Genomic DNA, 14,437 nt, shown 5'->3' with positions numbered 1-14,437 from the left:
CTTAAGAATAAGCAGAGTATTGAGCTAAATAGAAACACACTTATGAAGAATGCAAAGCAGCACTAAATAGCATGCCAAATAACAAATCACCAGGACCAGATGGGCTACCTGCTGAATTTTATAAACAATTTTTTCCCTTGATAGAGCAATGGTACACCAACATGATAAACATCTTTGTAAAAACCAACAAACTCATAAATGGCTTTAATCACGAAATAATTACCCTCATTCCTAAAACCAACAAAAAGGAAGAATTAACAAAAATCACAAATTTGAGACCCATCTCACTGCTCAACACCGATTACAAATCCTCACTAAAGTCCTAGCTACCAGGCTGCAGACCTGCATCCCCTTGATCATTGATGAGAACCAAACCTGTGGCATAAAACAGTGGCGTAGCTAGGGGGGTGCGGTAGGTGCGATCCACACCAGCTCCCTAAAAAGCGATAGGCCCGTAGGGGCTCCAAAATCACAGAAAAAAAAGACCCGAAAAATTTTTCACCACAATTAGAACAAAGCAAAGTTTGGCATTTGGCTGCTTGAGCTGCTGGAGTCCCTATTAAATCACAGGAAAACAAGCAACTCAACTCTAATCTAGTTATACACTATATAAAACACTACACAAAAATATTTTAGTCCGTTATATAAAAAAAAAACCTAACGTTGCTGTATCTTCGGAACTTAACCTGATTTGTCAAGATGGACCAATGGAGCTTCTGAATTTTATTCATCGATACAAATTGATCGATTCGGTACTAAATATAGAAATAGGTCTCTGAATCTTCTTAACAATTGGAGTTAGTGTTGCAATTTGTGTGAGAAGTTTTTCCAAGCTGAAGCCAATTAAAAACTAACTTGTTTGTTTGTTTAGTTATGGCAATGCAACACTTTGGCGATCTGCCTTAGGCGGGATACCTCCCGGGAGGTCTTTTTAAGGAAAATTGGTCCTTATTTAGGCGTTACAAACGTGGAGAAAACCCAGAAAACTTGGCCAGCTCGTTCGAATGAGGCGTGAACCCGCAACCGAACTACTAGTGTTCAGGGTACGAAGACCGCTTAGCCACTGGTGGGCTTTAAAAACTACTTGGAATTGACAAACCTTGCCATTTTATCCATTGAACACGAAGTTACTGATTCCATCGATTTCGATTCTGTTATTTCTGATTTTGCTAGTCAGAAAGCTTGTAAAGTAAGTTTTTAAAATTTAAATGTATCCTAATATTGTTTGTTTTACCGCGCACAAAACAGAATAAATAAATTCAAAAGTCGATTTTTACAGAAAAAATTATTTGTTTTTGTTTGGATGTTCCCGATTACCATTACCAAAAAAGGACAGCCCTGCCGAAAATCTTTTTTTTTTGGGGCCCACAAATCTGGTTCCACACCGGGCCTGGAAAACCCTAGCTACACCATTGGCATAAAAGACCATTCCATCCACTCTAACATTTTTCTCTCACAATCCATCTACAATCAGCCAATGTCACGATACATGTGGCCTTCTACAAACAGACCTCCATAAAGCCTTTGATAGCATTGCGCACGATTACCTTTGGTCTGTCATAAACCACATCAACATTGGAGGAAACTGTCTCAAATGGATAAACTTATGTTACGAAAATGCCACCAGCCAAATTTTGGTAAACAAAAAACTTACAGACAAATGTAACCTGTACAGCTCTGTATGTCAGGGCTGTCCATTATCTATGCTTCTTTTTATTATTTGCATGGAACCTCTTTTTCGCCATATTACAGCCAACGGTAACATCAAAGGATACCGCCTCCCAAACAATCCTGACAGCAAGATCAAATACACTGCTCATGCAGATGACATAACGTTGTTCCTCACTGACATAAGCTGTATTAAAATGGTGAGCTTAGTTTTTGAAAAATTTAAAAATATCTCCGGTACGGAAATGAATCCACAAAAATGCAAAGGACTGGGTTGGAGCCTGGGAAAAATCTCCCATCAAACTACTTAGGATTTAACTAGTCCAAGACCAATATCAAAAGCTTGGGAATCCTGATAGGTAAGAATAGCAATGAGCAATGGAACAAAACATTGACAAAGTGAGAAAGGCTTCTTACATGTGGAGAGGAAGAAACATCTCGATTACTGGAAAAGCTAAATTAGCAAATGCCAAACTGCTGAGCCCCTTTTGTTTCTTTTTCAAACGCAACCACTCCCCAAGAGAGCGGTGACACAAATCAATAGAATATGTGCCACTTTCATCTGGGGCTCAAACTTCGAACCGATAAGAAGAATAATGCTATATAATAGTTTAGAAAACGGAAGAGCTGGCATATTGGAAGTCTCCCTGGAAACTTTAGTTCAGAGAATCAAATTGATAAATAACCTGCACAAATACCGTATCTGGACAAGTTTATTGAAAGCATTTCTCCAACCTCACATACCAAATATAATCAAAACTACTGAGAAGATACACAGACTAAGACCACCAACAATAATGCTTGAAATTGTGCGATGCTACAGAACAATGAAGGAAAACTTCTCCGAAATCATCTTTACGTCAACACCAAAGGAGCTCTATTATGAAGTAACAGATAAATTTATTCTGAAACCCCAAAACCATATAAATCAAATCAATCTGAGAAGTAAAAACATAATTAAAATCATCTCAAAATTAAATATCCCTAGTAAAGCGAAAACTATCTTTTGAAAATTTCATCATAACTGCCTACAGACAAACAAATGGAGAAAGCAGAAAAAGCTAACAAATTGCATGGACTGCCCCATATGCTACAACAAGAAAACACTCAAACACATCCTGGAGTGCAAACACACGAATCTACTCTAAACAACATTAAGTAACAAATGTTCTCTAACACTAACGCACAATATAGAAGACATCAAATGGCCTTGTGAGTATACAGAGACTAAACATCAACTAACCATCCTAATCGTCACCATCAACGCAATCTGGACAAGCAGAAATTTATCCTATTACAAAAAACCAACAACTGCTAGAGTACAAAAAGCAGAACTTTACAAATACTGAAAAAGAAAACTAGATACAGACTGGACTCATTATTGAGCGTAATGGCTCACTACAACTAAACATGTAATGCTGTTGTAAACTATTTTGAATGTAATAATTTTATAACCAACTATTTTGGTAAAACCATAACACTGTTCATAGAAAAACTAATTATATCTGTATAAATAATTTGTTGTTCTGATAATAAAAAAAAAGCTCGTGGTGGTCAGATCTGAAATGTGCTACACTCTGCTGTTTGTGTCGTCCTGAGCTTGTAGGCCTGGGTTTGTGCCACCGGTGTGTCCTTTAAAAAAAAAAAAAAGTTGTGGCTTGTAGGAGCGCACCAGTCTGGCTTGAGGTTCCAGGCCTCAAGATTGTGGGTTCAATTCCCTGTATGGAATCCCTTTTCTATTTAAAAAAAAGTCTGAGTGGTGTAACTGGCAAGCAGAGGTTGTGGGTTCAAGCACTGCCCCATGTCAGTTTTTTCTTCCAGATGATTCTAAATTATTTATTAAATTATTAATTTAGTTAAAAGATGGCACCTAACGTCTACCTCTAGTAGGAAATTACTTAGTATTAATCATTAAATTAGCAGAATTATAGCTCAATTATTTAAGGTGATTATTTGGTTATGTTTCTATATAGATATCAGGGTTTGCAATGCTTGAGAACAAAAATTTTGAGAACACTGTGTGTTTATCTAAAAAACATAGTCAAAAATATTCAAAAACATGATGTAGACAAAACTGATAAGATATTAAAATATGAGATTCAGTGTAATAAAGATATGAAATTTACAGACATTTTTAAAAAAGTTAATAAAACAAAGATAAAAAATTAAACAATGTTACATATATAGATAGATTAAAAAAAATGGAATAAGTTAAATCAGAAAGTAGAATATCCAACAAGAGAGAAGAAAGAAAAACAGAAAGATTAATTAATAGTGATTAAAACAAAAATAGAAATTCCAGAAAATTTTAACAAAAGAGTTAAAATTTATCATCAGTAATAAACATTGTTTTTCATGTTAAAGAGATTATATTAAAAACAGAATAGAATATAATTAGATATGTACCAGAAAATAAAAAAGAAAAAGTAAGAATCCACTTAAAAAAAACTCTGGATAAGATTAAAAACAAAAATATACTTAAAAATTATTTCAACAAAGAAAGTAGTGTTCGTTTTATGTTTTGAAAATAATCATATAGAAATTATAGAAGCAGATAAAATAAAAGAACTAATATTAAAGAGAAAAATAAGTTACGAGAAGTTAATGAGTTGATTAGAAAGAAGGAAAATTATGAACAATTAGAAGAGAATCCATACATGCAAATAAGACAGATCCTGAAAAAGAAAAGAAAAATTGGTAAAGAAAAAATAATAGCCATTATAGAAAATAATGAAAGAAGAAGAAAATTAAAAACACAAAACTAAGCAAAAATATAGACCAATAATGAATTTACAGTGCTGTACAATTTTGAAAAATTTATACAGAAAAATTCTGACAGTAGTTTTATTAATAAAATAAAACACTTACTGGAATAACTTTCTTTCTTTTAAAATACACTTACTATCTTTAAAAATTCTTTTTAAAGAAACATTCTATTTTATGTTCCATTTTATTTAAAGAGTTTAACTGAACAGGACTATTAAAAATAGTCGAAAACGTTTTTATTTCATTAAATTTTACCTTTTTTTGCTGGAAATACCAAGGTGTTTTGTGTTCATTCGTAGTTTTATTAGCAATGAAGAAATCATGCAATATATTAAAAAAAAATTAAAACAACGAAAGAAAAAATGATAAATAAGTATTGATGTAAAGAATATGTAGTCATCAATAAATATATGATGATGATAATATGGGTTGTTAGAATCTGCAGGGATATACAGGGTGACAATAATTAACCCGTACAAAGTTTGTAGCAATGCTGCACCTGAACTTTTTTACTGTCACCAATTTACATACTATTGTTTAATTCTCCATGATTTCCTGCCCGTGTAGATGTACTTTCGATGTAATAAGGGTTAGTTCTTTATTTTTTTAATGGTGTCGAACAAATGTTGTGCAATTTTGGAGCTATTCTGGCAAGGAAAGCATCAATGTGAAATTGTTCGTCTGCTCGGTGTTCCAAAAATGACAGTCTCAGATGCAGTTCGGCGATTCAAGGAGCTTGGCCACAATGGTGACCGTCCCGGACGTGGAAGAAAGCGCACTGTCAACATGTCTAGGAACCGCAAGATCATCACAAAGCGAGTTGACTGACATGCAAAGGTCTCCACGAGAAAAATTGCTCGTGAGATCAGAATCAATCGCGAATCGGTGCGGTTAATGGCGAAAAAGGAACTCGTACTCAAGCCCTACAAGTTCGAAAAGGTTCAGCTCCTCACCGATGAAAACAAGTGCATGAGACTCCAAAGATCCCGTTAACTCAAGCGTCGGGCCGCAGGTCAACAATGGGAGTGCATTCTCTTCACAGACGAGAAGCTTTTCTCCGTACAACCATCAAAACGACAGGAACTGGTCCGCGGGGGCTCCTGGACGCTCAGCCGTCATCGAACATCACAAAATCCAATGTCAGTCATGGTTTGGGGCGGAATTTGTGCGAGCGGCAAGACACCCCTTGTTTTCGTCGATCAAGGGGCCAAAATCAATCAAGATGTGTACCCCCATGACATTCTCGAGGCTGTGGTACTTCTGTGGGCTCAGCAGCATTTTGGCAGTGCGAAATGGATGTTTCAGCAGGACTCGGCGCCGACACACAGGGCGAAGAAGACTCAGGAGTGTGCAAGGCTCATTTTCCTGATTTCATCTCGTCTGCGGAATGGCCACCGAACTCGCCGAATCTGAACCCAATGGACTACAGTGTGTGGACCATTTTGGAGGCCAAGGCCTGTTCTAAGTGCCATGAAAGTTTGGAGTCGCTGAAGCAATCCTTGCGCTGGGAGTGAGACAAACTGTCTCCAGAAGAGTGCGGCCCATCGCTGAGAATTTCAAAACGCGTTTGGGGCTCTGCGTCAAAGCAAAAGGAGGCCACTTTGAAACTGGCTGAATATCTGATTAATACGTAAAGTATTGTCACTGTTATATGCTGTCGTTTTGCTAATTTTCATTTCTTTAATAAATTTACGATACAAAAAACTTGTACGGGTTAATTATTGTCACCCTGTACAGTGGGCAGTAATGTTGCTTGTAATATACTGTGATTTCCTTGTGATTATCAACTAATCTAATGTTAAGATATAAATAATGCACCTCCATGTTACTGATTTCCTCAGCCTCAAGTAGCAATCTGTATCTGTTGTTGTACATGAGCTTTGGGCTAATATCAGATGAGAGTGATTTCACGTCAGGAGGTTTTTGACGGATTCACAGGATTTCAAAAATCTATGGGAGCAGTCAGATGAACACAGACATGAAAAATTATGTTGTGTGGCACAGACAGCTGCTGTATCATCTGCAATCATCACATGATGTTGTGTGACCATTGTGCACTGGGAGATACACTCCAAGCCTACAGTAATCAGATGACCATGAAAAACAATGGATGCAGTAGCATTGTTTCGAGGAAATACTGTGTCAGCATCATTCCTGCCGAAGGGTACACAGTACCCATGTATTCTAAAAATTGGACATGGATATCAGTAAAACAATCATACAAATTAGTGAGCGGCTAGAATTGAGAGAAACTTCATTTAAACTTTATAAAGATAGAAATAAGAAAAAGGAAGGCCAATTACAACCAGAAGGAATACCCAATATTGCATACATCTTTTTTTGTTTTTAAATACTTATGTATGTAATAAAAACAGCACATCAGTTTATGAGATCCAGGTTGACATATACATGTCTGAAATGAAACTGATTATCAACACGCTTCATGAAAAATAGTACTCTTCTGATGACTGCCTTTTTGTCCATAAATCGAAAAAACAGCATTCATGTGTTTTCATGCTTGTCTGACATTAGCCTTAAAATGCTCCTATATCAGGATATGACCTCCACATGATAAAAATGTCATCTATGTAGGTTTTATATATGATTATATATATAATCATACATGATTATGTTTGGGAGGAACATCAGGAGGATCTTGTCTTCTAGGACAGTGATTCTTAACAGGGGGGCTGTGGCCTCCTAGGGGTCTATAAGAAGTTTGCCAGGAGCCGCCAAATTATGCAAAATTTCCTTCAGAATATAATAAAAAGAAAATTGATGTTAACCGAATATCATATTAAAAAGTGAAATAAGAAAGATAAAGTTTTCCTATTTAGTTTTTATTTATTTTTTATTTCTTCCTACATACAACTCTGTTATTACAGAAGAAATAAATACAAATATGCTACTTACACCACAGTATTTACTTCTTTTATTCCAAAGCAATTCTAAGAAACTATTAATGCTTGAAATTTTAAAAATAATTAGGAAAAATAGTAGGTTTAGTAGTAGGCTTTGAAAATTTAAATATTTTTGCAAAAGATATGCAATATCTTTACAACAAGTTGTGGGTGTTTTAGTTTTAGTTTAGTTTTAGCATCGACTTTGGATCAATTTATCGACATGTTTCTTATTTTATTTTTTGTTAAAAATTAATGAGTTTTCATGTTTAATTTTAAAGTCTGAATGTTATTTAAATAGATAATGAAATAATAAAGTTATAATTTACATTTATTACATAAAAAATAAAGCAATAATAAAAAAATCAATTTAACAAATATAAATTATTATTAAAAAATTATGAAATATTTGGTGGGCCATGAGTATAAAAAGGTTAAGAACCAGTGTTCTAGGAGGCATATAACTATTTCACAGAGGTCACCAGATGGGGCTTTCCATAGGGATGCCTTTCTTTTGTATGTATAAGTTATTGTCAAATTGGACAAAGGAGGATTAATACAAATGTACCAACTCTAGAATTTGTTGGTGTGGTGTGTTGTTGATAATCTTTCCCATTAACCAATCCCTTATCACACAAAAACACTGGCAGTTAAATTGAGGGGTATATGGGCAAAAGGTGTGTAAAATTTGTATTTTTAAATAAATTTTTTATATTTGCAAAGTTTTATCAACTCCCTTAAACTTTCATAAATCCCTAAGAGGTCAATACTGACCTTATTGGGAAACCATGGTGTAAAATAACAATGAATTCACAGAATGTTGTCCAGAGGACGAAAGTTAACCTGGTAGGGGTCGCATGTCCCATTCTGACCCGCACACCTTATATTATGATTTGCTGAATTGTTAATAATTATGTTTTACTGATGTGACTCACAGTAGCTTCCTATATTCTTTGTTATTATTGGAACGTATGGCCATTACTCAGTTTTGCAGAATGCATTAAAAGATAATGGCTCTTTGGGGCTTCATGGTGACCAACAGCGACCCTTGACTTCTGCATAAATTTGTATTATTAATGTAATGTAAATGTAATAAATACAGTATAATTTTTTTAAATCATGAAGTGATAAAACTTATTTTTTATCATAGAAAAGGTATATCATCACTAATTGTTTCATGTTTTTTCAAATAGTAAGAATTTTTCAGATACTTATAAAAATTTCCCCAAAATTTAACATGTAAATTCAAATGTTAATAAATAATTAACTAAGGCTTACAAAGTTAACATATATGTTTATTTAACTACTAAACAGAATAAGAAATAATATTTAAAAGAAAAAAATGAAAAAAGTTAAACTGTTAAGATATAAATTAATATTTAAAATGTGGCTCGAGGTGACATGCCGTGATCCCTACGAATTGTCAAATGATACGACCCCTACCGGGTTAAGAACAATTGCAAGTTTTGTGTAATTATACATAATTAATATAATTATAATATTAGGTGTGTGTGTACATATAATTACAATTATTAGTAATGCAATAAAAAAGTTAAAGCAAAGGAAATAAAATATGAAAAGATCTGAACAAATACAGGTAGTACATGTATTTTCGATAAAATGTTATCAGTTTTGTCTTTAAAAATAATTAGCTCATTCTTATAATCAAGTTTATTAAATGTGGTGTAAATTCAAATAAATGATCAACTGTAAATATCTAAGTATTAGTTGTATTATTTGAACTTTATTTTTTGATAATTACACTAAAATGTATCATTTTATGGAAATCATACTTATAAAATTTATGAGTTTTTTTTATGTGCAATCTCTTTTCTCACTATTCAAATACTTGGCATATGCTAGCAAAATTGCATTATTATTATTATTACAAAATTTCAACATCTTTAAAATTTGTGATTAATGTTACCTATGGTTCGAAGGTGGCAGCTCGTCTCTGATTCCAGCAAATAGAGGAAGGGAAACAGTGGGGATGCACGTTCTAACCTAACTTAACCTATATTAGAATAGGTTAGGTTAGAACGTGCATCCCCACTGTTTCCCTTCCTCTATTTGCTGGAATCAGACAAGCCACCATCTTGGAACTATAGGTAACTTTAACCAAATTTGTTTCTATCTATATTTTATTTAATGAAAACAAAAAAAAAATATTAAACATTATGTTATGCATTTGTTCATATTAGCAATTCATAAAACTGCTGATATTACTTTAAATATGTTCAATCAATGGCAGATACAGGGGAGAGAAGGCTATACATGCTTTAGCTCTTCCCATTGAAAAAAAATGTTGCTCAAACTTCAAAACATTGTTTTTTAAAAATATAATGGCAAAAATGATTTATTTGACCATTCACACATGCACACACTATTTAAAATTTTTGAGTTTGCTTCCCCTTTGTGTCCTTTTGTATTTGCTATTGTGTTTGATGTTACTATTTCAACATTTTTTTTCTAATAGTAGCAAATCTTCACAAATTCATTTAAATCTCTATCAACACAGTAGTGATTACTTATGTTAATATTAAAATTACAACTAAGTAAAGGGGCATTATATGCATATAATTGAGGGAGAAGTTACCTTTAGGTAATTAGTATATGCATGCATATAAACTAATTACTGTACCTCATTTTAATCTACCTTAACCCAATTTTTATTTTCTATTACTGCTGTGCTTAATTTTTGTTTTGTAACTTAAGTTTTTCAAGTGGCTGAAAACAAAAAAAAAAAAAAAATGACTACAGACTTTTGTGACAACACATTTTTGATGACTAATCCTATATTTTCTTCACACTTATTCAAGATATGAAAGTAATTGGCTATAGCAATAAAACTCCAGCAGTTGTAAGCTTTTCCTTACTCTTAAGTAATAATTGATACTGTATAAATATGGTTTTAAAAGAATTAAGTACCAAATTCTCTTACCAATTATATTTAGCTACAAAAAAATGGACGAAATTAATAAATGTTAGTAGACATCAACCACCCAACTCGAAAGACCAGCTCTCGATAAAGCGCCACCTTCCGAACGTCATTTCATAAAAATCGAGGTAAACTATATATTTTTACTATTATGCGTTTTTTTTTCTAATTTCTTTTTATAGACACATATTTGGTAGCTATTTTCAAAATACACGAAAATTTTTCTCGTCGACCCATATAGAAAGCGCTATAAACAAAAAAAAACTGTAGAACTACTTGCCGACTCTGCACCGTTCCGGCCGTCATTGCTTAAGCTGGTTTCCGTTGTGGAGTAACACGTTAAACGGCGGAGTAGAAAGTATCACGTGACTTGAGTCATTCACGTTTTAGAGATGAAAACTTCGGACGCAACCTCGATAATAATACTTATAAAATTTTATAATTTTAACAGATTTTCAAGAGATGATTTGTTTCACTTCCATTCTGCTTTACGTCTTCTATCTATAATTATTTGTGAAAATGGATCACGCTTACTTGGAACTGATGCTTGATGATATTTCTGTTATCTTGGAGAGAACAAAAAGTGAACTTTCACGATTTGTACATGAAATACTAAATATCATTTACAATAGCCATTCCAAATTGTTATTGAATATCAACGAAATAAAATTAACAAGAGAAAAACTAAAATTATTTAGCAGCAAAAGGTGCTCCTTTGACAAATCGTTAGGGGTTCTATTTGTCAGCCAAAAAAAAAACATCAAAGGGTGGTAATTCGGTGGCCATAAACGTACACATTGAAATACCTCAGGTGTCAGGTGTAACTACTAATTTAAATGACTGCTAATTTATTTGGAAGACATCATGACAGTGGAATGTTAAGAGAATCTAATTTGTTAGAGCATTTGGCTGTGATTCCTTGTTCTGAGAACAGGATCCAATTTATTTTATATGGAGATTTTGGTTATCCTTTGCATCAACACATTACACCATTCTGGGGTGCTAGTTTAACACCGAGCAACAAAGTATTTAATTCAAAGATGAGTTCAGTAAGAGTGTGTGTGGAATGGTATTTGGGAAAATAATTCAAATATTTACTTTTCTAGATTTGAAAAGAAATTTGAAATTGTTTCTTCAGCCTGTTGGTAAACTTTATATAATTGGAGCACTTATTTACAAACTGTCACCCTTGTTTATAGGGTACTGCAACATCAGATTATTTTAATTGTTTACCTCCCAAATTGGACAAATACTTAGAATGTAATCAATAAATAAAGAATTTTTTTCAATTTTATAAAAACTTAGTTTTTATTCAAAGTTTTCATGAGTAATTGTAATAACAATATTCTCTCCTCTCCGTCCTGCTTCAGTCTTTCTTCTCTCTCTTTTCTCTCTAGTTCATATCTTGATTCTCTCTCTTTCCTCTCTACGTCAAATTTTTCTTTTTCCAAATCTAACTTTTCTTGTTCTAGTTTCAGTCTTTTCAACTCTACCTGCAGTTGTTCTTTCTTTAAATTTAATTCTTCCTGTTTCAACTGAAGCTGTTGGTCTTGCTTGCTTTGTAAGTATGAGACAAGAAAGCTATGTTTTCTTTTTTTTGAAAAATTAGTATCTTCATCTAAAAATAATATATTTTTAGAAATGTATAATTATTATACAATTTTTGTAGTAATTATATTATAAAGAATTTTTAAATTTTTATATTTACCAGAGGGAGACTCTGGGGATGATGCTCTTAAAGATGCCGTGGCCGCATCCCTGACTTCCTGCCCAGCAATGGTTTGTGGTGTTGATATCTGGGCCTCATATTTTAACTCTTGTATTTCTTGTAGAAGTTCATCACGTTCTGTAAATTCCTCTTCTGTTCCACATCTTCTCAAACTGGCTTGATCATTCTGAAAAGAAAACTCTTTTAATATACTCTATTTAAAATAATTTAAAAATAGGGTTGGTTCTCGCAAGATGGCCGTCTACTACCCAAAAGTTAATTGTCATAATACCTCGTCATAATACTGTAGAAGTAAATTTGTCCTTTCACGGCATCTTCTACCGTCGACAGCGTAATACGTTCGTAAATTTACAGATATATTTTTCCAAGCTGCCTTCGGATTTTTATACGCATACGGATTTACAGCCACTACTTCCCTCAATAAAACTATATCGTGCCAACACGAAAAACGCGTTGGAACTTTCCTGTTGTTTCTTACGGTAGGAGAAACGACACTAATTAAAGTCAAAAATAATTATTTAGTGTTATTAGACATCCTGTATTTTAAATTTGTTTATTTACCTTCGCTGATAACATTCGTCGTCCTTAAACGTTTCCGCCATTTTTCAACAATATCCCATGAGTCATTGCGCGACGTGAATTCTCGCTTGGAGTTCGAACGTCAGACGCGTACTTCTACTTGCCGTACAAGTTTAAAGTTTGAACTTCGGCCGCAACCTCTCTATTAATTAAATATTTCATCTATATTTTAGTTAAATATTTAACTATTTGTATTATTGAAGTCGATCTCAACAAATTGCAAAAATGCATTGCGAAAAAGTTATTTACACACAATATAAGTTAACCGGCAATTTATTGCCTTTAATAAATAATAATTTTAAACATCAAAGCACATTTTGCGAAAAATTTTTATTCAATTAAAAAATTATCATTACATACATAATAATAATAATGGATAGCAATCACATTTTATATTACAAAATATTTTTAAAAATTTCAATTTCTTTCATCTATATTCTACAATTCCAGCTTTATCTTCCAATAATTAGCTTTAGTTTTTTAATTTCTATAGTTGTCATCAATAATTAAATATCCAAAATATATGTAAATTATTAAACAAACATAAGAGGTTTTTCTCACTCACTAAACACCCACTTTTTCCAGATGAAATTTGCTACTTTGCAAATGTTGGCCTAAGCAATTTGAAATAACATAACAAATAAACTATATCTTAATATTACAGATACAGATACAGATTTTAGAACATAATATACATCTTTTGCAAAGAAAACCTCTTGGTTTATTTATCAATCATTACTTTAGGAACCTTACCATACAAAAATTTTAATAAGTATACAAAAATAAATTAAATTAAAATATTTGACAAATACTCATTTTAATGTAACAATATAATATAGTACAAATTTTGCTTACATCAAACATGATTTGAAGATGCATGTATTGGTGATTTAATCATATAACAAAATTCATTTGGACTAATATCTGATAAGCAGTATTATACTAGCAATACTTATAATTGTTATTTGAAAATAAGTTCTAAATATATCAATAACAATCTAATGATATAATATAATTCTTAAAATGTTTAAAATTTGGAAAAATCTAGCATTTAATTGATTCAAACAACATAATATTTATGTTAATTTTAATAGAATAGAACAAACAGAAAGGGAATTACAAGAATGATAATACAATTCTTATTACAACAGATACTGAAATTGCAAATAGCAAAAGCATTTTATAATTATTATTATAGAAATAGAAAATGGAAGCAGTATAAAATAATAGAAAAACTATATTGAATGTACAGTACTTTTTCCACAATTTATTGTTTATTCTACAATAAGAACCAAGTTTAATAATTAAATATGCAATTATTCAATATGATATTATATTATTCTGTTACAATTGATTCATTTCAGTAAAATATTCATGTGTATACTCAGCATAAAATATTTAAATATTTTTTTGTTTGATATCTAAACATGTAAAATTTACTGCTACTCATAAAACTGAAATTTTCAGCAGATAAATACAAGTATATTTGTTGCAATCATAACAGTCATTCTAAACAATTCTGAAAGTTCAAAACAATATATGTAGATATTAAACAAAACTAAGAAAGAAAATAAATCCAAAGATGAATGCTAATATCAAATCAATAAAATGAATTTGATGTAGATATTTTAAAATTATATTGATGTTAAAAAGGAAGACTGGTATTTTATTATATTTGTTTAAATGCAACTCTGATTAATTAGATGAAAATATGCAACTTGAACACCAACTATATAGTGTATTCACTCGGACACAAGGCAAATTTCATCATTAATTTTTATTCAGTTGATTAACTATATTTTTCTCTGTTTTCGGCTGATCATTAATATAAACAGAAAAATTATGTAAAACTGTTCC

At 32.1% G+C, this 14,437-nt stretch overlaps 2 protein-coding genes across 2 annotated transcripts in view; both read right to left on the bottom strand.

Annotated features, from left to right (window-relative positions):
- Nucleotides 1-10,404, bottom strand: part of LOC136981060 (vesicle-associated membrane protein 7-like) — a 41,140-nt gene extending 30,736 nt beyond the window's left edge. Inside the window, exon 1 of the mRNA XM_067277337.1 lies at nt 10,276-10,404. The gene's annotated coding sequence lies outside the window, so the exon portion shown is untranslated. The remainder of the gene's footprint in view (nt 1-10,275) is intronic.
- A 1,147-nt stretch (nt 10,405-11,551) lies between these two features.
- LOC136981031 (chromatin assembly factor 1 subunit A-like) lies at nt 11,552-12,603 on the bottom strand. Its single transcript, XM_067277284.1, has 4 exons — nt 12,563-12,603; nt 12,273-12,495; nt 11,981-12,167; nt 11,552-11,890 (listed from the first exon to the last, which is right to left on the bottom strand). The coding sequence occupies exons 1-4, from the start codon at nt 12,601-12,603 to the stop codon at nt 11,574-11,576; spliced, it is 768 nt and encodes a 255-aa protein (XP_067133385.1). The 3' UTR covers nt 11,552-11,573.
- Between the last annotated feature and the right edge of the window lie 1,834 nt (nt 12,604-14,437).

Source organism: Centruroides vittatus, unplaced genomic scaffold (assembly GCF_030686945.1).
Source record: "Centruroides vittatus isolate TY-2023 unplaced genomic scaffold, ASM3068694v2 contig_742, whole genome shotgun sequence".
NCBI classification, from domain to species: domain Eukaryota; kingdom Metazoa; phylum Arthropoda; class Arachnida; order Scorpiones; family Buthidae; genus Centruroides; species Centruroides vittatus.
This window is presented reverse-complemented; position numbering and strand designations above follow the sequence as displayed.